Source organism: Saccoglossus kowalevskii, chromosome 7 (assembly GCF_978046115.1).
Source record: "Saccoglossus kowalevskii chromosome 7, keSacKowa6.1, whole genome shotgun sequence".
Taxonomy (NCBI): Eukaryota; Metazoa; Hemichordata; class Enteropneusta; family Harrimaniidae; genus Saccoglossus; species Saccoglossus kowalevskii.
In genome coordinates this window covers 22,908,897-22,933,038 of record NC_140647.1, presented here as the reverse complement: position 1 = coordinate 22,933,038, position 24,142 = coordinate 22,908,897, and the positions used below count along the sequence as shown (strand labels likewise).

Genomic DNA, 24,142 nt, shown 5'->3' with positions numbered 1-24,142 from the left:
AGTGATTATTTAGTAGCGTCCAGTAATTGGCAGATGACTTGACGTGTGTAACTTTCAACAACAGTCGTTGTGTGAAAGATTTTTAACCGACTCAGTCATTCAATCCTTTTAATTAAAAAAAGGAAAGTGAGAATGCGAGTAGCGCCAGCTGAGATAAGGTAGGCTACTGAATAGATAAGAATAGTGTAGTGTTGATGACATGAGAAAGGCAAGTGAAAAAAGTATGAAGATACGCTTAGAAGACTGAAACCGATTGCTTACAATTGGACGATTCTTCCGTCTGATGTTGAAATGGAAATCCTAAAAAGCAGTCTAGATTTTTACTTCTTTTTTTTTCAAATTTTCCTGTAATAAGAATATTAGAAACAAAGCATAATAATTTATTTGTCACAGAGAGCCGACTTTACATCCGGCATTACATAAATACGATGTATTAAAGTGGAAGGTTTGGTGATGGAATGAAATGCGAACCACACTTTGACGAAGTTCTCAAGTTGGTCACCTGACTATGCCTGTATGTCCCAGTGGACAGCTTATATTTCAACAATTCAATGTTCAAAACCCATACATGTGTGTGAATGGACATAAAGTGCCCTTCTTATATTTCCTTTCCTTTCCTCTCCATTTAATGGAGTCGAGACCATGCCTATGAATATTTAACACACCACTCATTGTGTTAATACCGGCGGTCGTCATGTTGTGTTTCAGTTTAAGTTGCGTTATGTGTTTTGGCATGAGATTAGTTTGTTATTTCCTCTCCGTCTTTTCACACCTTGGGGGCAATCTTCCAAGACGCAAGGTAATAGTAGTATTCCCAACAGTGTCGATTGGACATATCTGTTCACATACCCTTCCAGCAGTAAGTGTAACCTACTGGAAATCAACAAATAATGCTGCCAGTATGATTAGCCACCACGTAGTCCGAACATGCACGCATGCGCCCGTTTTACTCATCGAAATCAGGCATTTCTGCCATTCTGGAACCAGATCTCGGTCATGTATGAATATATTTCATTCAAACTTTGTATGTCCATTGAACATAAGTCCTTGATGCAAGTCATTTCATTTTTAACGAATGCTATTTTTGTAACCATATAATTGCTAACATAGCGGAACTGATCATGTTCAAACTTTCCACATACACCATGTAACACATTTGCACATGCATCTGTTGTTATTTCTATCACATACAATGTAGGTGAAAAAAATTATTTGGCACTAATGTCTGTCACTAAAAACTGGATGGGGACTTGTCATTTTGAATTCTCAGAACCAATCAAAAAGTGTTTCAAAAATTATTTATATTTAGTTGCAATGTTGATATGACCACGCCCTCTAATATTATTACCTTTTTTCAACAGATTTTCTGCTTGAAATGAAAGTAAAAATTACCGTTGCCCCTTTGCTTTCATACCTCACATTTTGTAATTATCCTATTTCTTTACATTGTAATCGCTGTGTCTTGTTACCTCAGGCACGAGTTTAGTGTAGTGTTTTTGATGAAAAGAAATATATTTGTTGACTCAATGCGCAGAATAAAAATATGAATATATTAGATTCCTGAAAAGCAGCATGAGTAGGTAGCAAGATGAAAGAACATACAGCGTCCATTTCATAAAAAGAGTAGGTTTATTTATTGCCTTTTTTCTCACTTACTGTGAGGGCTGTTCTGAAATAAACGAATCAGTGCCTTATTGTGACGACGGTGTTCTTGCACACGTTTGCTTTGTCAGCCACAGTGTACCGAAACTTGCTACTAAAGAGGTCTGCTTTTGTGTCGGGGCAAAGCAATATATTACCCAGGAAATGTCCCGTATGATTAAATAGGCGAATACACACTTCAGCTCAAAAAAAAAAGAAAAAGACATGCAGCATATTATGTGTCAGTCAAGCTCTTTGCTGTGTTTTATACATTGCGGGCCATCATAAGTGTTATAATGCTGCTTGCGAACAAAAAAAACATCACTTTGGTAGATTTGTCAACACCAGCGAAATTAAAAGCGCACAACTCTGTCTTTTGTTGGCTGCCAACAGGAAATTGGCATCCAATTATAATGCTTAGGACAATATTATACCAAATTTTTGTTTGTCTAGTCTCTGTAATAATAATATTTCCCACCAATAGTGACGATCTTTCATATTTCTGTGGACATCAAAATTAAGATCACGCAAGAACCGCCATTCGGTAGTCGAATATATTTCTGACTGCGTTTAATGATTAAATTTGTTACCTCGGACAAAGCGATGGTGCACAAATGCAAAAATTAAAAGTTTCTTTAGTGTCAATCAAATGTGTAACTTAATCTAGTAGTGCTTTGCGTCCATTAATTCAGTCCACCTTGCTTCGGTATACATTAGCATATAAAGTACATTACTTTAGTTTCCGTTTCCATCTCAGGTGAAACATTAGCAGCCGTTCTCATCCCGTAGACGAGGTGCAAAAGATACCATAGCATCAACTTTCAACCTTTTCCTGCGTGTGCATGTCGACAGCTTAATGCAAGCAAGGTTTCTGCAAATGTTGTCCCAGTAAATGTTTGAAATCGAAGACCTAACAGCATACACTGAGCGTTTGATTGCCATAATGAAGCCAGTTTACGTGAACTCAGGGTTACGCAGTGATATCTACAATCTACATCAAACTGTTAAATTACAGTGTATATTTCATCAATTCGACTGAATAATGACGATGAAAACTTTTCGTTCATTTTTTTCTTTTTGGTATGAACAGTGACAAATATCAACAAAAACATTTTTTTTCAAAGTTTTAGGTAATTTTTTTTTAAGCTGATAATTAGTATTTTATTTAAATTTTCTAATTAAGATGCTCCCCTTTGATTGCTGCATAGGTATCTATATTTTGTAGTTCAAGAAAATTTATGAAATATACAACATCTCCTTTGCAGGGGGGGGGGGGGTCAAGTTTAATTAAAGTGCAATAAAAATTGAATGTGTTCTTACTATCGATTGAAAAAGGCCTATGGAATCCAGGATCCTGCGCTATTGTTTAGTTTTCATATTGATTAGCTGTAGCTCAACACATCGTTTTTCCCTGAACTCTCGCATTTACATGTTAAGTTTTGAATAAAAAAAAAATGGACTAAGTGGTTGAGGCAGCATGTCTCATTCTCGATTGCTATCTCCCAGATTGTACACATTTGGTTTTGTAAATTTCAAGTAGAAATTAAACTCGGTGAGATAGTGATAAGAGGAAAATTGATCCGCAAGTGGTTGCAAGAGAAATCTAAAACAGATTCAGCATGGCCCAGTATGTGTGTATATGTGGTGAGAAAAAAAAAACTTTGTTTTTCAGATCGTGTTCTGTCGTTTTACTGATTAAAGATAACTCCTATCGAGTAACGCACCACGGACTATTATAGTTAAATAAATTTTAATTAACTCAACACCTGTAACGAGGAGGAAAAAACAAAGCGGTATCAGAGTAGATTCTAGTCCTGGAGGGAAGTATATGACTAAATAAATAGCATTTCTCCCATGGCTGTAGCCGTACGATGCAAGGCGATATACTCAGATTACACCAGTACGGATCAAATCGAAGCGAAGCAGTCATATTAAACAAACTTAGGCTATGTAACCAGATTTCCGACTTTTTGACTGACGTTAGATGGTGATTTGATTTTGATATTCAGAAAAAATTGATAAGTTGGCAATATGATCTGAGATTACGACTACTTTCAAGTGAAAATCTATAAGGAATATTGAACTGAACGCGACGCCGTTGTTGCTGCAGTTCCAGTAGGCAGGTTTTAGAAATGGTAAGTTGTATTGAAATTAACGCATTGCCTAAACAGATGAAATATCGATGTTTGGTTCATTTCACACAGAAATGTTTAAAGAGTGTTCGATAAACTTTTAACTGTTTTTCCCCCCATATGTCCTGGTTACTGTGCTTAAATGGATACATTATATTTATTATGTGGAATTTAAAAAAAATTATTTTTGCATATTGATTTAAGGAACAAATAAAAAAAACAAACTATTTTTACTTCATTTTAATTATCTGATCATAATCTTATTTTTACGCTACAACCTAATCCTTCACAGCTTCGCATCTTTTTATCGGCGGTATCCTTTTTAAAAAAAATTGTTGCGAACTGAATTATTGTTACGGTTAAATTTCAAGTTGATATAGGTAATTGGCTTTATGTGATCTGTATTGAATAAAAGTAGAAGCAAGTTTATGTCAGACACACAATGAATAAACATGATCCATGTCTCTTTCAAATCATTTTTAGTGTTCGAAAATATTCTTTTTTTGTTTTTCCAACATTTATTTCTCTTGAGAGATAATTTAAGACTGCCATTATAAAGTCTATCGTTGCTCGAAACAATTAGCTGTTTTTCCACTCGCTTCCACTCCCGTATAAGCATTGAGTTACTTGTTAACAGACAAAAACCTCTTAACTCCAATTTGTCAAAAACAGGTGTTTTTAATCTTTTTACTTAAAAATATTTGATTTAGCATTTTTTAATCTTTTTTTTTTTTTATTATATATATTGTGTAAGCTAAAGTAGATTATATCAATGCTCTTCCAAATTCTTTTTTGAGTAAAGAATTTAATAAATTGATGCAATTCTATGCAAGCTCAATTTTCTTTTACCGATAAATATTGTGCTAAATTTCCGTCCAACTAAATTCCAGTTTATTTGAAGCCTACATGCGACTTCGTTTTTATCCAATTTCACTGTTGTAGTTACAGTATTTCTAGCGAATTTTTAATTGCAAATCAAATTACAAAAAAAAATTGTTGTTTGCCCGGAAATATTAAATTTCACTTAAAATAACCTGAAAATTCAAGATTTTTTACTTGTAACCCTGTTTGGATGTGTATGGAATTCGGCATATGATAAAGCCAAGGACATCAAAGCATTGTCTGTTCCCGTTGTCTGGAACTAATAGAGCTCTAGTGAATATAACCAGATGACAACACTGGATCTCTAAGAGTGAAAGTGTTTTTCAGTGACAGCCCTGTTGACTCTGCACTATTCTATTCACAATTAGCAAATATTACAACTTGCATCATTATGCATTTAAATAAAGAATTTTACTGCCGATGGTGATACTTCTCAATAACAAAGCTTTTTCACAGTATACAGGTGTATTCGTACATTTTTTTCTCCCTTCAGCTTTCATATGTAAAGCAAGCCCCGGTGATAGTTTTTTTTTTTTTCATTGCTAAAATACAAGTACTGTGTGATTAACTAAAAAAAAATTACCTCGGTAGGAAACTAAGACCTCCAAGACATATTGTGTCTGTTTACTTATTCGTATGAAAAGATTTCATTATTACATATAAGATACCAATCATTTTTAAATTAAGCGTCAATGTAAAGAGTTTTGTTTTCCATTTATTTGAATGTTCTTTGGAGTTTCATTGTCGTATAGAACACAGTTCGGTGAATGTTTCTGATAAATTTCTTTATGAAGTGCATAGCATATTCTACATGTGTGTGTGTGTGTGTGTGTGTGTGTGTGTGTGTGTGTGTGTGTGTGTGTGTGTGTGTGTGTTTAGAGGAGGGTTGTTTCAAATTCAAGTGTAAGCCTGTTATTCAATTCCTTCAGTATTTCTAATGTATAAAGTTGTACCCTAACATTCATGTTTTTTATTTTCCAAAAAAAAAAAATGAATTGATTCATAAGTTAAATAATAACCCAAATTAAACCGCTGTGTTGCCTCTTTTGCAAGCTGATTTATCCCCCAGATAACAGTCTATAATTGACTAGGCGTAACTCCAGAATTCATCTTTTAGCTGGGGAGAAGGGAAGCCATTGTATTAAACAGGTGCATTAAGAAAAGAAATTTACCCACCATGCATTGGTGTTTTCAGGTCCACGTTGCACGACAGTTTTTAACCATTGCAGAATGCTGCCTTTTTAAATGAAAGAAAAACATGATGTGCACACAGTATTGAGCTGTAATTACAATCCTACTGCCTTTGTTTCCAAGTACCCACACAATGTACTGAATTGTGTGGTGCCATTTGCTTGTATGTAGAAGACAATGAAAGGAGCCGTTTTTCCTGAAAAGGGAATGATCAGGATAAATTGGAAAAAAAAATTCCAAACTTTCAGGGCTTCTTGGAATTTTTTTTTTTAATTTCTGTTTTCAAATGCAGCAGTTTGATAGTGCTTCATTGGATGTTGCTGGTATCCATGGTGATCAGTAATGAAGAAGAGTTGCTTTATGTACATCTATAATTTGAGTAGTTAACATTTATTTAAAATGTATTTTTTTTTATAACGGTTACGTGTAAAATTACATAATTTTTTTTCTGTTAAAAACAAAGTTTTAACTTCAAAAGACCCATCACCCCCTGGGGAGAAGAAGAATAATAAATTGCAAAAATGGGAACGAGACTGTATCACTTCAAGTATTTGAATTAATTTTCTCTTAGACGCACATGTTTTGATAATATGAGCTGAATACATACATCTGTATATTGTCTGTGAGGGGATTGCATCCATGAAGATAAGAAATAAAAGACAATTCCAGCAGGTGATCAAACTGAGTTGTCACTGTGCGATGGAAGCGTAGAATGAACGGGTAAACTCCACTATTGGCTAGCAAACACTTGATATTCTCGTTGTTTGGCCAGTTGTGCCGATGTATAAACCAGACTATATGTATGACTTGTCAAGGGGCACATTGGGTCAAAAGTCCTTATTTTGATAGGTTTGAGATTTTGTAAACCATAATTATTATTAAAATTATCTTCCCCTTTTTAGAAATCTGATGCGAATTTCCTTATTATTACACATTTTTAATTTCACAGTTTTAGCATTTTTTAGAAAAAAATTCTAATAAGTAATTCTGTTGGCCAATCAGGCCTTTTCATCTAATTTTTGTCTTTATTTTTATTAAAGTTTAGTTTTAGACAATAAAACTGATTACTTATTCCACTCACAAATTTTTATTAAAAAGCGCAGTATACAAACATATGAAATATGATATTTTCCACCATTTTTTTTTTGCAATAATTATACACTTCTCAAAGCAAGCATTCTTCACAGAACCAACCTTAAAGTGCATGAACTGCTATTTTATTTGTTTATAATTTATATTTCTTCTGAAAAATCTCCTAATTTTATTACTCATATTTTCTAGTATAGTCATGATTGAGAATACTATAATAAACTAAATATAAATAAATATAATAAATATTAAATTTTTTATATTAAAAATTATGAGACAATTTGGATTATTTTTTTTTTTTTTTTTTGGATAAGCAGAATGAAGTCTTGTATGCACTCCAATATAGAGAAGGATGGTAGGAAGAAGGATTTCTTTTCTCGTAAATATAATTGGGAATGTATTGAAATCACGGAATGAGCCAAAGTTTTCAACATGATAATCTGGTTTGAATTAAGCATTTGTACAACTTGTATGCACTGAGCCTGCCATTGTTTAGTCAATTTGTTCTCCTTTATGAAAGACCTGCAACACTTGTAATCTCTGGAAATAATCCAGTTTGTGTAATTTGATTGGATGTAGCTTTTTGTGAGGAGTTTAATGTTTACTTCCTTTATGTTTAAATGTGACCGTATACCGGTATAATAGACAGATGTCAGAGACCACCTTGGAAAATATACTGTGTCGTACGTGCTGCATTAATTAGCTATTTCATTGTTGAGTCAATTATGAGGTCTTTCCTACCAGCGATGTGTACAGTAGAGCTTGTTCTCAGTAGCCACTGGTGGCTGGCTGGCTGGCTGCCTACGAAGGCTCCAGCTGTCCCCTCGTAACCATGCAATTTCTAGTCTTTTTCTTTACCGGTAAATAAGTTGGCTGCCTCATCCAGAATTTTGTGTGATTTTATTCTTGGAAAATGGAATGGTAGTAGAAGTGACTGAGGGATGAGGGGGTGTTATGTCGTATCTTTTTCTTTTAATGTATTTATGTACATTAAAATGCGTCACAAAATGTACCTCAAAATTGCGCATGTAGTAAAAAAATGTTTTCGTCATCGCCACAGGAACAAAAAAAAAAATTGTGTTTGGAGGACGAATTAAAATCTAATTGTAATTCGATGTGTCTGGTTGCATGCATTTACACAAAAGTAATAAACCAATCAAAGAAAAGAACTTGTAAAAGCTTTGACAATTGCTTTTTTATTGGTGTATTTTGATGTCAGGTGGCCCATGTCTGGCATGCTTTCTAATTGAAGAAACACAAACAAAATAAGTACAATAAAACCATACCTATTGACCAAAATTATGTTAATCTTTTTGTCTATTAAAAGCTTCTTACCTCTTATTTAATGAAGACCCCTTTTATTTACCAAGGAGCATCTCCGCTATTGTTTCTGTACACTGAGTGCACGTCAATTATTGATGACAACCCATTCAATTCATTGGTCACGATTGTCTCGACTTCCGGTTTTTCCAGTGACTTATCTGTATTCTGAATGATCCTAGTATGTGAATACTACTGTCCTTAAACAGTATCTTTGTGGTGTGAGACTAACCATGTGAGAAAACTCCCAAGGGAGGAATGAAAGGGGGGGAGTATTAAAGGGTTTTCTTTCATAGTCCCTCATCCATAAGTTGCAGACCTAAAAAAAATAAAAACTGTATTTGTTTACGAAAATGATGAATAAAATTGTGAAAAAAAAAATGAATTTGTATTTTTTGAATAAATTTTATTTTCAGCACTACGGTAATTTAAATCTTAGTATAGTGCTTGATGTTTGTCATCTCAATTGGTTTCACCTGAATCAAAATAGGGGAAGAGTTATGCTGGTTAGAGAAAGCTAACAAAGCTAGCAGGTGTTGGTGACAGATAACAGGCAAGAGTGAATCATAGGGGGCTAATTGCTCAGTGATGAAGACCGAAAGCTTGTTTCCCAATGAGTTTGGAATTATCTCAGACTTGCTAAAAAGAGAAGAAAACATTGAAAAGATGGCAGTTTGGTTAAAAAAAATAATTGTTGATATTTGAAAAAATCGTGAGAAGATGTGCGATGAAAAGCAGGAAATAATAAATTATAAAAGTAAGATTCAGGAGAAGATGACATTAGAAGATGGGAGAAAAATAGATAATGAGGACGAAGAGTGTCGGGACCATGTGCTAATTAAAAGGTTAGGGAACCTGACAGATGGTTTTTCACACGCACATACAAAATAGAACTAAATTTTTTGGATTTAGTAGCAAATGAGGACCAAATTCCTGACTAGAAATGTACAAGTTGTCAAACTCTACATCAGAGGTTGTAGCCCTATATACCAAATAAAAAAAAAAAAAAATCATATTCACATCTGAACATTTTGAGTATCACCGGTATATTATCATATTATTCCTTTATTAGTTTTCTTTTTAATTTTTTCTTTTTTTTTTCACTAAATAAAACACAATAGTGAAACATTAAAATATAAATGCAGCAACCATTTGGCGACTTAGATTAGAATAAACAAGGAGGAGAGAGGATGTTTACTCTCTACATAGTGTTTCTCTAAAAAGGTTGAACACAGCTGAATAAAGTTTAGTGAGAGATCTTGCAGGTTGCTATAAACCACTCACTCTCCAGGAGAGTTTAAACATCTTTTTTTTTTTCATTTTTTTTAAACAGTGTGTTAAGATATTAAACCATATTACCATTTCATAATTATTTTGGCAATTTAATGGGATGTAAAATTTTATAATTTTTATCCTAAGGTGAATGCCTGTCGTTAATGTAAAATATTGTTAAAATAGTCATGTACGATCGTTGTTGGTTTAGCGTATGCTTATACGAGTCCGCTATGAATTTAACACTGTATTAAAATCACATAAGGTATAGGCAATATATAAGCATATGGTATAGCTATGCAACATTAAGTGGTTAAACGTCAAAACAAACCGTAAATAAATTATGTTTTTTTTTATGACTGCCTGGTTACGTTTATTAACGTCTCTTTCATTGCGAGGAGTCTATTAAATAACAATGTAATGGTACATGTAAGCATTATGTAGTGAAAGGGGGGGGGGGTATCTTATTTGGTGTGAAGATGTTGACTGCAAAATTTGCTTCAGTTTATGTATGTATGTGTGTGTGTGTGTGTGGGTGTGGGTGTGGGTGTGGGTGGGTGGTTGGGTGGGTGAGTGTGGAGGGGACAATGTTTCAGTGTGGAGGATCATTGGAATATTGGCATACGCATCCTATAAAAATTTCTACTAATTGGGATGAGTTAGATGTTAAGGCGAATTAGAAAAGATGGGGGATAACTCGGTTATAGAAATTACTGAATGGCAAACAACAAATGATGGATGGAGTGGGAACAGTGAAGTGAACAACAGGCCAACTGAGGGGTGAAGATAAACTGTGGATGAGTGATGACTTGGTAAAAGAAGAGGGAGTTCAAAGGTTGATGCAAGTGAACTGCATAATTGCTATTTTAATTTCACAAAAAACCCCCCAAAAAAACATTTAAAATTTCAATGATAATATAATTGCCAAAATCAACATATTTCTTACTATAAAGAGTATATTATGTTTAAATGCTGTTTGCTTTAAAAAGCATGCATGAAAATGTGTTCGATTATGTTACAGATACATACATTCATTGCAAATGTGAGCCGTATTTAATTTACAACGTATCTGGACATTTTCCCTTTCATCAGACGCAAGAATTATGTTGAATGTGTCGGAAATAGTTTTCAATGACATGAATCGTGTAAATACTCCCCTACCCCATTTCAGATTGCTATATTTCAATAAATAGGTAGTAGCAGAGGTGTTTACTATACAAGCGCGTTGGTCGTCGCGCAGCGTGTGTTTGAATTTCATGCAAATAAACAATATAATTTACATGTGTTGTATACGTCGCTATGAGTCCCATATTGATCAGGACGCGGTGTGACGTCTGCCGCCCTTTAAGCGGTGTCAAAAAAATACTGAGAAGTCTGTATTGGGCCGCACGGAGAATGATTTGATCACCGTACTGCCACCGTACCTCATATTAATTTTACATCGTATTTAAATTTTTCTTTCTGTTTCATTTTATCATTACAGCCTGCAAGAAAAAAGAAGAAGAAACAAAAAACCCAGTGCAGCAAAACATGCCAAAGAAACCACGACTTGTTTTTACCGACATACAACGCCGTACGCTTCATGCCATTTTCAAAGAAACGAAGAGACCGTCCAAAGAGATGCAGATTACCATAGCACAGCAGCTTGGCTTAGAACTCAGTACAGTCAGTAACTTCTTCATGAACGCGCGACGAAGATCGCTCGACAAATGGCAAGATGACCCAAGTAACAACAACAACAACAACAACAAAGTTTGACACATTTAAAATCTTATATTTTGTTAAAAAACAAAACAAAACAAAACAGTGTTTGGGGCAAAAAAAAATAAACAAAGATTCAAGTCCATTGTTTAAGTTCAAAGAATCCAACAATTCTGGATGCAAGAATTTGTGTGCATTTATGAAAAAATATTTATAAAGTTTCTGGAACTGCTAAAGAATGTAAAAATTTATAAAAATATGTCAAAAGTATTCTTGACGGAAACGATTAGATAGTGTGCCTAATTGGTGTGGATACTACCTCATTGTAAAAAAACAAAACAAAGGAACATTTTTAATATAAAAAAAGCATTATATAATAACAGAACGTTTGTGAATATTGTTAACTGTGACTCAATTTGGCAAAGATCCTTTTATTTCTGATATTTCCATGTAGTTTGCAATTGTAATATCATTCCAGGAAACTTCCAAGATGTTCTGTCAAACGTTTGAAATCTTTTTACAAGAGCACTAATTTTCAAGCCACTCTCACATGATACAAATTTGATTTTATGTCTGTTACCACGCAAATAGACCATTTTCCGTTCACTGCGAGAATCGCGCGTTATGCATGAAATCGAACGTAAAAACAGGACAAACAAAGGTCATTGCGTCGTAGTGGCGTCAAACATCGCGTAGGATTCAACAAACGCGAAAGTATTTTGGGGGACATTACCATGCTTAATAATGTGCTGTCCACATTTGATGATAGACAATTTTGATTAAGTAAGGGTATTCGGAAGCAATATTTCTGTCGGAGATTGACCGGTCGATGTGAGCTATGAAATAAAGAAATTCGAGTTCAAAATCAAATCGATTTTTGCGGCAGACGTTCGACACGCGTCTTTCATGAATCTCGCGAGATCTCGCAAATTTGCAGAAAATCACCTATTGTCAACTGCTAGGTTATTGCTGTATCTATCTGGTTATTAATCCATGCTCGTATTTTAGACAGCGATAGAGTCATCACATCATGCTCCCCTCCCCCGCCTTGTTCTGCCTTCTCTTTGGTGACAATTCAATTATGTTAATTGATATTACTGCCAGACATGGAATTTCACAAAGTGTGATTATTTTTTGCATAATTCTATTAAGAGCTCATGATCAAAAACTGAGTTGTCAGTTTTAATATTAACTGAATTATAAAGTTTATTCCTGTGAAATGTTACATTATGATAATGTACCTAACCCTTAAAAACAACATTTTTCCTGCCAAAAAATTTGGTGCAAGATTTTGCATATTTTTATGTATTTTTTTAAAAATTATTTATTAATTTTGGTCCAGATGGATATGATTTCTTATTGGCTATTGGTCTTGATCAAAAAATTTGAAAAATCTGCCAAAAAATTATGCATGTTTATTCTATAAAAGGTAACAGAAGTTAATTTTGGCATACAAAGGGTTGAAGGTCGAAGGTCAAATGGTTTTAAGGTACACCTACTCTACACAATGCCCCACCTCCATCTTATCCAAAACAAAAACGAATTACTGGAACTTTGCCAATTATGTAACAGTTTTCAAGTTATTTATGCAAGTAATTGTGAGAATGCTGAAAAAGAATAGTGAACAATTCAAATTTAATATATTAATTATATTATTTTGGTTTTATATAAAAATGTTGTTGTTGATTTTTTTGGCAGTTTCTTTTTGTGTTAAAACATTGTTTTTATTGTAATTTATAATATGTATTTTGAAAAGTTATATTCACCATTGACTTCCTACAATTACGTTTTCCCCAGACTACTGTACATTGTTTTTAATGTAAATGCCATAAATTTATTCACCAAATAAAAAGAAACTGTCAAAAAAATATGCAAACACAAAACATAATCTTGGAAAATTGTCCAGATTTTTAAAAGAGTACTTGAATATTTGAACTTCCTTATTTTTTTGGAAAGTATATTTAAAAAACATTGTCTGTTTTAATTTGTTGCTTGAAAATTTGCCAATTGAGTTGTATTGGGCTATAATTATATTATTTATAAAACTGAGTTTGTTTCATGTCATTTCATATATGGAAATCCACTTACCATATATGTATGAATCTAATTACAATATATTTATAAAATTGAGTTTGCTTCACGTCATTCCATATATGGAAATCTACTTTCCATATATGTATGAATCTATTAAATTACAATATATTATTTATAAAATTGAGTTTGCTTCACGTCATTCCATATATGGAAATCCACTTACCATATATGTATGGATCTAATTACAATATATTATCTTTATTTGTTGTATTATAATTCCTATGGTCTATTATCATTCCACTTTTCCCATATTTGGATTTGTTAATTCCATATATGGTGTTCTGTTTTGTTTTATCAGGTGAATTTCATATAGTGTTGTGTATATTTGTTGAAACATTCAGCTTTAAGTCATTTGTGATACTTAAAAAAAAAATAATCGGATACATTATTTAAAAAAAACCACACATTTCTTAGCAGGGTGTTTTGCTTCCTTTCCATAATTAACTTGAGGTCGGATATCCAAAACAAATTAGCATATCTTAAATATTGTCTATACACTTTGTATTACATTTCCTTATTTAAAACTTGCTGCTCTTGTGTCGTTACTTACTATAGATTCTTGACCAAACATTGTCAGACGCTTTGGTGTTGACGTCAATACATTATACTTACAACAATTGTAGAACTCAACAACTTTTAACTCATTAATGTAATTAGATGTTTTCATATGCAAATTTTTACTATTCTTAAAAATTACTTTCTATAAAAAAAACAAAAAAAAATATGTTGCATCTTTCATAATGTTAGTCAAACCCAGTGGTCAATTTCATTTGCTTTATCTTTTGTAAGTATGCCTATACATGGATAAATATCTCTATCATTCCTTTTTCCCTAAGCTCGGTTCTCATTTATCAGTTTTTCGTTATGACCCTCTCGAGGCTGGCAATAAAATAATTTATTTAAAGATTTTATTGATTCATATGAGATTTAACCTTTCTCTGTATTACTGTAAAAAAAAAATGTAGTTGTGGTTAGGACATTTCAGAACCAAGTTGAAATGCTTTGTTTTGTTTACATACAGCGTAAAAATGCAGTACATATGAATAACAGAGATTTTAAGGCATCTCACTAGCTCATCAATTTCATTTTAAGATTATACATATCGAAAACCAATATGGACCTATCATTGTTTCAAGGATGTTGTAAATTTTGATATAAGTGTTAGGATTCCAAAAATGTGGTATTGTGCAATACATTTCACCATTCCGTTCCAGAATATTCTAGATAGTTTTCTTGTATTATTTTTGCTTGTTCGGGAAATGTTTTAAATTTGGATTCATGCTTTTTTTTTTAGGTCTTCTTTGTAAAGCAGTTGACACTCAGTTTGGAACTGAGCAATTAGCATGTAAATATGCAAATTAGTCTGACAAAGCACTCCATTGATTGGCCAATTAAAATTAATATTCAAATGAACTGCCATATTTGGAGTCTAAACAGTGATAATTCACCTCCTTATATGATTGTGGTGAGAGACTATTTTTTAAAACGTGTTTTTACATTGCAATAATTTTTAAAAATCTTACCCTAGAGAGACAGTATAGATGTTTTTCTCTCTATTATTCTAAAGAATTTTTTTTTAAACCAAAGTTTGCAGTGCAATACTAACTGGACACCAGGGGGTGTCACTCTTGGCCCACTTACTTGCCTATATGTTGACAGTTTGCAATATTTAACCAGAGTAGCTCCCCCTGGTATTTTTTTTTGCCATCTTATGTGTGAGTTTGTCACGTTTCAGGTTTCATTTTTTTTTTAACAGTAAATTGTATTTCTTGTTGCTGTAAAGTTTGCTGCCATTTGTAGATTAGTTGTGTGTGTTACATAAGAGCTTTTGTTAAAGATTCTATTTGCAGTTTATTTTATTTGTCTTTTATTTTATGGCATCGCCAAGAGACCTGTATATGATGCCGGAGAAAAATATTGAAGATATAACCATTTTTGTGGTTTTTAGTATTTGGTGTTACATCTGTATATATTTGCAATTTTTTTTTTCTTGTATTGGATTAAAATATATGCAAAAAATAAAGTGTTTTCTTCTGAATATACATCACAGTCTTAGCATTTTTTTATGTTCCCAACTGACATAATCCGGAATCTCACTTGAAGTAACATCCTATTTTTAACATGATGAATACTTCCCCGTCTTTTATTTTTAATAAATTTACATATTTTACAATTTCCATGACCCCCTATAATTCATACATACATAATTCATACCTGGTACTTTTGTTGGTATGACAATATGAGAAATGTGAAGCATTTTAATTTGTCTTTTTGTTCCTAACAGTATCATTTCACTCTAGTAGTAGAATTTGTGCTGAAATATGAATAAATTAAATAAAAGTACCTGGATGTATGACCTTTAGAGGTCACGAAAGTACCTGGATGTATGACCTTTAGAGGTCATGAAAGTACCTGGATGTATGACCTTTAGAGGTCATGCATGTGACCTATTGAGAGTTTCTAAAAACTTGATAATGACTTAATGTTGTGTGTGCTTAACTATTTCCAATTTTGTGCAAAGTTACATGACATGCAACTTGAAACTCTACGCTTTTTTAATAATTTCTTAAAAATCTCAGATTTCAAAGAAAATTTGTGCACAGGGAGGTTTAGATACTCCATATATTTGGCGTTCACAGTTGGTCATAAAATTTACATAAATTAGCCAATTTTCAGCTGTTCCACATGCATCTCGTGAACCACTTCCATGATTTCTATGAAACTTTGTACATTGATGCTCTCTGATAAAATCCAACAGACGTGATTACTTAGAATTGTGACCTGGCATTATTTAGTTAATTTGCATTTGCTCCACTGGCCTACAGCTAACACCCCTGGCTCAGCATTCCTTCTGACACATTCAAAGCTAAGATAATTGTCTTCCATGCAACCAGCTCTACTGGTGTACAGATAAAACCCCTGACCTAGCAATCTCTTCTGACACATTCAGAGCTTAAAGAATTGTCCCCATGCAACCAACTCTACTGGGCTATAGCTTACACCCCTGACCCAGCAATCTCTTCTGACACATTCAGAGCTTATAGAATTGTACCCATGCAACCAACTCTACTTGGCTATAGCTTACACCCCTGACCCAGCAATCTCTTCTGACACATTCAGAGCTTAAAGAATTGTACCCATGCAACCAACTTTACTGGGCTATAGCTTACACCCCTGACCCAGCAATCTCTTCTGACACATTCAGAGCTTAAAGAATTGTCCCCATGCAACCAACTCTACTGGGCTATAGCTTACACCCCTGACCCAGCAATCTCTTCTGACACATTCAGAGCTTAAAGAATTGTCCCCATGCAACCAACTCTACTGGGCTATAGCTTACACCCCTGACCCAGCAATCTCTTCTGACACATTCAGAGCTTATATAATTGTACCCATGCAACCAACTCTACTGGGCTATAGCTTACACCCCTGACCCAGCAATCTCTTCTGACACATTCGGAGCTTATGGAATTGTCCCCATGCAACCAACTCTACTGGGCTATAGCTTACACCCCTGACCCAGCAATCTCTTCTGACACATTCAGAGCTTATAGAATTGTACCCATGCAACCAACTCTACTGGGCTATAGCTTACACCCCTGACCCAGCAATCTCTTCTGACACATTCAGAGCTTATAGAATTGTACCCATGCAACCAACTTTACTGGGCTATAGCTTACACCCCTGACCCAGCAATCTCTTCTGACACATTCAGAGCTTAAAGAATTGTCCCCATGCAACCAACTCTACTGGGCTATAGCTTACACCCCTGACCCAGCAATCTCTTCTGACACATTCAGAGCTTATATAATTGTACCCATGCAACCAACTCTACTGGGCTATAGCTTACACCCCTGACCCAGCAATCTCTTCTGACACATTCAGAGCTTATATAATTATACCCATGCAACCAACTCTACTGGGCTATAGCTTACACCCCTGACCCAGCAATCTCTTCTGACACATTCAGAGCTTATAGAATTGTACCCAAGCAACCAACTCTACTGGGCTATAGCTTACACCCCTGACCCAGCAATCTCTTCTGACACATTCAGAGCTTATAGAATTGTACCCATGCAACCAACTCTACTGGGCTATAGCTTACACCCCTGACCCAGCAATCTCTTCTGACACATTCAAAGCTTATGGAATTGTCCCCATGCAACAAACTCTACTGGGCTATAGCTTACACCCCTGACCCAGCAATCTCTTCTGACACATTCAGAGCTTATGGAATTGTCTACCATGCAACCAGCTTCACTGACCCAGATAACGCCACTGGCCCAGCAAGGATTATGGGCCAAACCAACGCCTTTGCAGAATAATGAGTTCGCACATTGTTTGATTAGAACTGTGTTCAGAAGTCTGTGTGGAACATGCATATTCTTCATTTTATGTATTGCCCGTGCCATCCTGCTTTTGCATATCTACCCACAATCATTTGGGGCAGCTCCAAATCCATCGCCCAACAAAGTGAAATCTTAGAAATCATTTGTTCATAATCAAAAGACCCAACTATATTAAAATTTGAAACCACGACAAATAAGTACATCCCTCAAGTCATGTCCTAATATTTGTGACATGCCTAATTTAGTTGTCTGTAGTTCGACCATTTTGAATCTGATGTGAAAAACAGAATGACAGAATCAAGGTCCCATAATGCCCAGGGTATGTACCAAATCTGGTTCCAGATACTTAATTTTGATGATTTTGAAGAAAGTCGTAATTTCGCTATTTTGATCAGATCATGAAACAAATGATGTATGCGTATGTAGATGATTGGCCGAGAGGTGTCCAAGATACAGGTGGGGATGTATGCATGGAGATCAATCAGCAAGTCCCAGTTTTCAGACTTTGTTCGAACAGGGTCTCACAATGAAAGTTATCATACACAACGTGATTTTTGTGTTTATTTTTACACTTATCATAATAATCAGTCAAACTACACAAATGTCATTGTTTCAATATTCATTGCAAATATAAAGTGCTTTTGGTTAAATAAATCTCAGATGGCATTAATGTCACCTATCACCATTTGATTATCATTCTGAATGATACATAATGGGCGCCACCTTTAGGGCAGAATAACACCAGGCATCACTTTATGTATACCATGAGGTTTACTTATCTTTTTTACTGTTGTGTAGTGTTGGTTATTTTGTTCTTGTAGATTGTTGTTTTTGTTGTTTGTTTTGTGTTCTTGGACTACTAAATTCCTCCAAATGACTTTTGTTAACAGATCTATAATTTCCACAGTCAGGTTCAATCACTCTTCAATAGCCACCCGTACTTGTCTAAACTCTAGCATTTCAGTTCCCTCCACACCGAGCCCTCCTGGTCCCCACCCTTCTGTAGACAACCATCTGGTCTACAGACTTTCACAACAAACCGCCTTGACCACATCCCTTGACATTCAACTACCTTGTCCACATCCCTTGATATACAACCAGCTTGTTCACATCCCTTGACATACAACCACCTTGTCCACATCCCTTGACATACAACCACCTTGTCCACATCCCTTGACATACAACCACCTTGTCCACATCCCTTGTCATACAACCACCTTGTCCACATCCCTTGACATACAACCAGCTTGTCCACATCCCTTGACATACAACCACCTTGTCCACATCCCTTGGCATACAACCAGCTTGTCCACATCCCTTGACATACAACCACCTTGTCCACATACCTTGACATACAACCACCTTGTCCACATCCCTTGACAAACAACCACCTTGTCCACATCCATTGACAAACAACCACCTTGTCCACATCCCTTGACATACAACCACCTTGTCCACATCCCTTGACATACAACCACCTTGTCCACATCCCTTGACATTCAACCACCTTGTCCACATCTCTTGACATACAACCACCTTATCCACATCCTTCCACAGAAAACAACATCGTTCACATACTTACACAGGTAGCCACATGGTCCAAATCCTTCTACAGCCAACCACTGGGTCTGTATCTTTCAGCAGCCAACTATCTGTTTCATATTTTTCCACAGCCAATCTCCTGGTTTACATGCTCCTACACACAACCACCTCATTCATATTATTCCATAGTCAATCACATGGTCAACATTATTCAACAGCCAACCAACTGGTTCAAATCCTTTTACAGCCAACCACCTGGTCCACATTTTGTCCACATTCAACCATCTGGTCCACTTCTTTCCACAGACAACAACCTAGTTCACATCCTTCTGCAGCCAACCACCTGGTTCATATCCTTCCACAGACAACCATCTGATCCGCATCCTTCCACAGACAACCATCTGACCAGATAGCCATCGGGTTCACATCATTCCATGGACAACCACCGGGTCCACATTCTTCTACAACCAACCACCTGGTCCACATTATACCTTGGGACAGCCTAAAACTGGTCACTATAGGCAGGTGGTCATTATACACAGGTAGCCCATACATTATGCCATGGAACTGCCTAAAACTAGTCACTATGGGCAGGTGGTCTTTATACACAGGTAGCCCATTCATTATGCCTTGGGACTACCTAAGAGTGGTCACTAAAGACAGGTGGTCTTTATACACAGGTAGCTCGTACATTATGCCTTGGAACTGCCTAAAACTAGTCACTATGGGCAGGCGGTCTTTATACACAGGTAGCCCATACATTATACCTTGGGACTGCCTAAAACAGGTCACTATAGGCATGTTGTCTTTATACACAAATAACCGATACATTATACCTTGGGACTGCCTAAAACAGGTCAATATAGGCATGTGGTCTTTATACACAAATAGCCCATACATTATACCTTGGGACTGCCTAAAACTGGTCTTTATACACAGGTAGCTCATACATTATGCCATGGAACTGCCTAAAACTGGTCACTATAGACAGGTGGTCTTTATATAAAGGTGGCCACTAACACAGGTTTGACTGTGAATGCAATGTCAAACGATTGTACGTGCGTCGCTCATATCTTTAACATATCAGTAGTTAGCATGTGAATTAAGCTTCCAATATGTATATGTGTTTCGCCAAGTATGCATCAATCGCTGTCACGACAAATATGAAATATGAGATCCGTTTTATTTATATTATATACTCGGATCAACAGGTAAAGAATCCAATTACAGTTCTACCCCCCCCCCGCACTCCTCCGATGTTTTATACGGGAGAAAGGGACCGCGATCCTGCAGTGTGGTAAATCCACTACTCTTTGCGAAGATGTCACTGTGGATTGTTAACGTGCACAGGGGGCTAATCAGTACATGAGCCGGCAGTCGTTTTCTTGTCCATCCGATAGGTTGTCATTCTCCTCTCTGTGGTAAATGTTTAATACTGGCTTGAGAAATCGAACGGGGTCGAATCTACTAAACATCCCTGCCCCGCGAACACGCTAAGATGGCAATGAACGTATCACATCCTCGGAACGTGTTTTAAGCACACTCACACACATTATGTAATAGTTGAAACAACCCTTTTAAATTGGAAGTTTGGATTATTTATGTGATGTGGTCAGTAGGGGCATGCGCTACTATTGGCAACAGTTTTATAGACGACCTTGTGGGACAAAGCCACTGCTTTGCATAATAAAGCACCCCATAGAATGATAACACAGAGAGAAGAACAGATCCGTGTCTTAACAAATAATATCTGCATGTACACAAGAATGTTACAACATTTGTTTCTGATGGGGCGCGCTATTTTATTGACCTATTATGTTGGCGTATTCACATTGTAATGGACGGGTGCGTAAATATAAACCACAAATTGTCTTTCATCATGATTTTCGCTTGCTTTTGAGGTATTGACAAAGCGCCATAGCCATCGTACTGCGTCGTGTTCGGTGTGGGTCCCATGGGATGTGTACGAAGTTTGTAAAATACATTGTTTATTTACATGAATTTCGAACGCGTTCTGCGCGGCGACTGGTGGCGCTTTTGTGTACAGTTAAAGGGCGGCAGTCGTCGCGCCGCGTCCTGTTCGATATGGGACTCATAGCGACCTATACAACACGAGTAAAATACTCTGTTTATTTACATGAAATTCGAACACGCGTTGCGCGACGACCACCGCGCTTTAATCCCAACGATGTGATTGTGTGGGTTCCGCCAATGAAATTTGTTACGATTGCATCTGTTTACCAACACTTCAGACACAATAAAACCAATTCTTTCATTTTAATAAATACTTATGAATTTCAACGGCAATCGAATCCACTAACCAATCAACGAGTTCATCGCAGGTTTTATTCAAACTTAACTGACAGCCGAACAAGTCACTGTATAGCCGGTATTTACTTTTTGTTTGTCGACTTCGTGAATAATACACCTTTCCTGTAAATTACGCCCTCTAGTGTTAATGCGCTTCTGTGACGTCAAAATGACGTTAAAGTACGTGAAGCAATGTCATTCAAAGCGACGGTTATGTTCGGTTATTAAGTCGGTCTATGGATACACCATCACCTTAATCATGACCACAATTTTCTCGAAAATAATTAATGACCCCCAACTTGTTTTTTTGTTTTTCTTACACCAACAATAGACAAAATAATTTCGATAAATTCTTTGAATGTTCATGTTTGAGAAAGCTTATACATTAATCTCAAGTTCATTGACGTCATTCAAATCTAACGCCATAGCGGTCGTCGTGCCGTGCGTGTTTGAATTTCGTCACGATGTATACAAACAATGTATAATTGGTATAATCGGTAATAATGTATTACAACATTATAATAGATTATTTCCAGTAGAAAACAAAATCAGTGAAATTTTGTAAGCTTGCTTGGTCACCATTGACGTTGACAAAAAGAAGAATCATGGAAAGTACACATAACTACCTTCCGTCGAAGAATCAAGCAAGTTTACTACGAGTCCCAGAACAGAATCCAGCAGTCAGTCCAACTTAGACTGCCATCTAGTGTCAACATTTGTTGTTTATTTGTATGCATATTATAGAGGGCAGTATACGTTCTTATTCATGACTTTCGCAATCTGAGCAGTTGTTGTCTAGTGAAGAGGATGTACAGAATTGCCTCGTTTTTTTTTACGAATATCGTCGTCTATTACAAACTTAATTTTATTTTATGATAAAACATGCTCTACTTATCAAGATGTAATATATATAATAACACATGCTTGGAAATATTCATAGTTATTATACACATTGCTTCTTTAATGCTATTGTCAGCGTGCAATCACTTACCTGCACCAACTAACACCACTGAATCTATACTTCCTGTTTCTATTTTGGCTATCAGGATGGGCCAGGGATTCCAACGTGTCAAGTGTATGGACTGGCGACAAACTCCTTTATATCAGAGTATCCCAGATTCAATAAATCAATTGGAAAACCAGGCGAATTATAAGGCAAATACTACAAGTTTTTTTTGTCGTAAAGATTTGATGTGATTTACAATTGTTTATTCTCTTTTAATACGAGTCACTCCAACCATGGTCACTGACTATGCTCCAACTTTTAAACAAACGCATGCTCCATTACCTGCGATAGAGGGCGCTGTAAGTCAATGCGGCATTTGCTTTATTTTACTGGGAGGGCGTCCGTCTCCTATAAAATAATAAACAGCAAACAAGAAAAATATAAAAAAAAATAGGGGCAATGGGTACAGATTGTACTAACCAATGCTAAGACTTCGCGAAAAATGTTTCTTGTTTTTCCAAAAAAATGGGGCAGTGAGACAAATTTTTGGACACAAATATTTGAATTTTAAATATTTATAAGTAGCCAGAGAAAATGCAAGTCTGACAATGATTTTATAAATCGATCAGGAGCTACAATTTCTATTACTCAATTGAAACAAACAGAAACAATACTTGTTATTGTTCATTTATATCATACATATTGAACTCCATGGCAGGTTACATAAGTAGAGCACAATGTATACGAGAATCAAATCGAACCCTTATAATTTGCTGGTGGTCGTCGTCGCACAGCACGTGTTCGAATTTCATGTAAATAAACAATGTATTTTCCACGCGTTGTATACGTCGCTATGAGTCCCATATCAAACAGGGCGCAGTGCGACGACTACAAGTATGAAAACAAATGACTGAACTACTCATCCACACTACAAATTGAGTCCGATGGTCTCTGCCATGCTTTCTGTATTTGTATACCATATTAAGAACGGGGTGGACACTGGCGTTCAAACACGCATATGCAGTCGTGTTTTTTGGAAGGGATGTTGTTGAGGTTTTTTTACAACAATACAATTTGTTTTCAGTCAATATAGCTAACATAAACTGTATTTCTTGTAGTCGCAAAGAATGCCAACGAGGTCTTCGCTTTCTCACTCGCCAGTTTGTTTCAACACAATAAGGCGAAATACAGCAACAAGGCCTGTATTTAAGAACTTATGATTTTAATAATTGTGATTAAAGGGCAGTGGTCGTCGCGCTGCGTGTTCTAATATAAATCTCAAGTATGAGGTTTGATCTGAGCGCAGCTTGCACTAATTACAGTCGGCGACTCCTTTGATACCTTCCAATCACCTAAAAACATACCTAATTATAACTTGGCAACATCTCAGTTTGTGCTCGTTGATCTGCGCAACAATCAAAGTCGCCATCTTTGTTTGAACGAGACCCATATTTCTTGTGCATGCATGGTGCGGCGACTACCGCCCTTTAAGGTAGCAACAAGGGGAAACAAGTTAAAATTGATCAGTGATTTTCTAAAAGTTATTAAGCGGATCACAGTTGTACAACAAGGTGCTAGTGCACACGACGTACAAATGTTTGTCCAAGAGATGACCTGGAGACCTTTTTTCGTAGATCAATGAACACTAGGTGCGGTTTTATGCTTTGCGAGGT

At 35.7% G+C, this 24,142-nt stretch overlaps 1 protein-coding gene across 3 annotated transcripts in view; it reads left to right on the top strand.

The window, feature by feature from the left end:
• The window catches only part of LOC100313692 (onecut transcription factor), a 35,869-nt gene extending 20,505 nt beyond the window's left edge, over positions 1-15,364 (top strand). The window contains exon 3 of one of the 3 annotated variants that reach the window (XM_006816424.3): positions 11,011-15,364. In XM_006816424.3, the coding sequence (XP_006816487.1) occupies positions 11,011-11,285 (275 nt within the window). In that variant the 3' untranslated portion in view covers positions 11,286-15,364. 3 annotated transcript variants of the gene reach the window in all.
• The last annotated feature ends 8,778 nt before the right edge of the window (positions 15,365-24,142 follow it).